Below are 3,683 nucleotides of genomic sequence, written 5' to 3' on the forward strand. Positions count from 1 at the left end.
ATGTTATACAATACGGGCCCCAATAGACCCCTGCGGTACACCTGTGGTCACGGTCATTTCGTCGGAGCGAGCATCACTCACCCTGACGCTGAAAAAACGGTCCGTAAGAAAGTCACATACAATCCTACAGGTGCCCCTATCAAATTGGCAGTTCGAAAGAACGTCACCGTCGGATATCCTGTCATTTATCCTATCAAGTATAAACCTCTCGGAAAGCTTCCCGAATGGAGAGAGAAGAAAGATTGGTCTATAGTTAACCCTGCCCTTTATAGCGAGCTGCGCATGGGGTAAACGAACCGCTTTTGTTGTTACCACCTGTGGTATTGCGCCATCTAGTTGTGATTTACCTTACAAAAACCTCAACATATGATGCAAGTTATATCATCTGTTAATTTAGTTCTTAAGCGAATGTAAACTTAAAATGAATTAATAAAAAGTCACTTATAATTCAACTACTAAACACGATACATCATAGTGGCGACGAGCTCTAATAAAAAAATCCAACAGTGTGTATAGCAAATAAATAGAAACCGTTAATTTTTCTAGCTGCGAATACCTTTTGTATATAAGGTAGTTTTTATATAATAAATATTATATAAATAAGCAGATTTTCTGCATAAAAAAAAATCGTGGAATTTTAGTGGGTTTATATTTCAAATTGGCATAATGCCTGGATCAAGTGATACAACAATAGCTCACAACGAGAGTCTTTTTGCAACATCTTTGGCAACTGGTATAAGGGAATTCCGGACGGGTGTGGATCGGTGGTCTCATTGGCAAGAGGTGTTGGATTCTCATTTTGTGGAAGCAGCAATAGAAGAAGACCGCATAAAAACGTCAACGTTGTTGAAGGCGGTCGGTCTTGAGGCATATGGTTTGTTAAGGGAACTGTGTTTCCCTGATTTACCTGCCAAGAAGAAGTATAATGAATTATGTGGCATGTTAAATCAATATTATTCATCCCTAGTGATCATTTTTCGAGAGCGTAGAAATTTTTTGACGCCAAAAAGAAGAGTGATGAATCAGTAGCAGTGTGGAATGCACGTCTTAAAAATTGGCAATGGAGTGTAAATTCGGATCACAGCTACAACAGTTTGTTTTAAATAAATTTGTAACTGGATGTGAAGGCAAAATTTTTGAGAGACTTCTCTCCTCCTATCATCCTAATCTAAGTACTTTGAGATCCAAAAAAGTACTCTCTGAAATACTTTTTGATACTGAAACAAAATCACTTTTTCCATCCCTGATACAAATACTGAACGGGGAAGCAAAAAGTATAACACCAACAAGAATAAAGAAGAAGCGGCTGGTAGCAGTAAATACAACAAACAGTTTAATGTGCATGAGAATAACGGCAATAAGAAGAAAAAGAAGAAGTGTATTCATTGCGGATGGAAGAATCACGCTAGCGACAAATGCAAATATAAAAACAGTATTTGTCATAAGTGCAACAAAGTTGGACATTTAGCAAGTTTTTGTAGCTCTAACAAAATATATGTACTTCAAGTATCAAATAATGAGTTTCATACAAAAATATTTTTGAAAAGAATAATGTTGATGACGATAATGCTTTTTCTATTTATAGTGTAACGGATGAATGTTCTCCATTTCAAGTATCAGTTGAAGTAAATAAAGTAATGATCAATTTTGTTTTGGATACTGGGGCTGCTTGTTCGTTGATATCCAGTGAAACTTTTCATAAATTTTTTAAGGAACAGAAATTAAAGCCATGCGGTAAGAAATTGTGTGCTTACGGTGGAGATGTCATAGATGTTATTGGTGAGTTTTAACAATGGTAAAATTTCGTGGCCAAGTTAAAAATTTAAGTTTTGTTATTACACACACACGTAGCCCACCTATTTTAGGACGTGATTTTATGTCGATGTTTGATATCGCCCTCTCAAATGTCAATTTAATAACGGACATAAATGAGTGTGTACTAAGTATAAAAAACGGTTTCAAAATATTTTCAAAGAAGAGTTAGGTTTATATACAGATGGCACAGTAAAGTTAAATTTAATGGGAAACGTTAAACCTATTTTTTGTAAACCTAGACCGGTTCCGTTTGCGTGGCGTTCAAAAATCGAAATACAATTGCAAAGGTGTATTTGGTTTAGCTTTTCACGAAATTAGATCTTTCAAACGCTTACAATCAATTGGCTTTAGATGAAGATTCTCAGTTGTTGTGCGCATGGAGTACCCATTTGGGTAAATTCAAAATGAATCGATTGCCACTTGGGGTTAAACCCGCAGCGGCTATTTTTCAGAAAACAACTGAGAATATTTTACGTGGCATTCCAAACGTAGTTAACTATTTGGATGATATTATCATCACCGGTCGTAATTTTGAGGATCATGTTAAAACTATTGAGTTGGTATTAAGTATGATATTAAGTAAGTAAACTATCATCAGTTGGTTTGAGATATAATAGTGACAAATGTGCATTTTTCAAAGATTTTATCCAACATTGGAGCATTGGATGGGTCAAAGAAGCCCATAGCATTTGTTTCTCGTGCGCTAATAAAAACCAAAATAATTATAGCACTATACAAAAGGAGGCGTTAGCTATTGTGTTTAGTTTAGACAGTATTTGCTCGGTGTTCATTTTACTTTAGAGTCAGATCACAAACCACTTTTAGCCATTTTTGGTGAAAATAAAGGTTTGCCAGTGATGGCGGCAGCTCGAATCCAAAGATGGGCTTTTATTTTATCCGGTTTTAATTACACCATGCGTTATCTGCAGATAATCTGTCTCGGTTTCCTCAACCTGAAGTTGAAGAGGGTAGTGAAGACTTTGGTTTTATTAACTATATTAGTGGCGATAATTAGTTAAATTTAAATTTTAAAGTTATAGCTAGGGAAACTAGGCGCGATCCTACCTTATCTAAAGTCAAAGAAGCCATCCAGTTCGGGAAAATTATGTCATTGATTGGTGAAGAATTTGTCCCTTTCATTAATCGTAAAGATGAGCTTTCGGTAGAATACGATTGTATTTTATGGGGTTTCAGAGTGGTGGTTCCACTAAAGTTACGTGATAAAGTTTTGCGACTTTTGCATTATTCGCATTTTGGAATTGTGAAAACCAAATCTATTACTCGGTCGTATGTATGGTGGCCTAAACTAGACCACGATATAGAAAAATACATTTCTAATTGTATTCCGTGAGCCAACCAAGTCCTGAGAAAAGTCCATTAATGCCGTGGAGGCCTACGGATTCTCCTTGGTCTCGGCTACATATTGATTTTGCGGGTCCTACTAAGGATTTCCATTTTCTTTTAATTATTGATTCGTACTCAAAATGGGTCGAAATATTTAAAACAAAAAGTATAACATCAAGTTTTACTATCAGTAAATTACGTGAAGTCTTTGGAAGGTTTGGTTTAGCTGATATTTTAGTAAGTGATAACGACCGACAGTTTACTGCGGAAGAGTTTCAGGTTTTTATGAAGGCGAATAATATCAAACATATCTTGACAGCTCCGGGCCATCCGGCTTCCAATGGTCTAGCCGAAAGTTGTGTTAAAACTTTAAAAAAAGTATTTTAGCCAATTTACGAGAAGGTGAAAATATAGATGAAATAATGAACACATTTTTGTTTGATTAGAGAACAACGAAACATTGTACTACCGGTGAGACTCCGGCTAAATTATTGTCAGGCTAGGAGATAAAGACTTTTAGTATA

General features: G+C 35.8%; 1 protein-coding gene across 1 annotated transcript in view; it reads left to right on the plus strand.

Moving 5' to 3' along the window:
* The first annotated feature begins 1,696 nt into the window (after positions 1 to 1,696).
* LOC124418792 overlaps positions 1,697 to 3,683 on the plus strand; it is a 69,625-nt gene continuing 67,638 nt past the window's right edge. Inside the window, exon 1 of the mRNA XM_046946254.1 lies at positions 1,697 to 1,779. Within this exon, the coding sequence (XP_046802210.1) occupies positions 1,771 to 1,779 (9 nt within the window). The 5' untranslated portion in view covers positions 1,697 to 1,770. The remainder of the gene's footprint in view (positions 1,780 to 3,683) is intronic.

The sequence above is a fragment of the Lucilia cuprina genome, chromosome X, assembly GCF_022045245.1.
Source record: "Lucilia cuprina isolate Lc7/37 chromosome X, ASM2204524v1, whole genome shotgun sequence".
Lineage (NCBI taxonomy): Eukaryota > Metazoa > Arthropoda > Insecta > Diptera > Calliphoridae > Lucilia > Lucilia cuprina.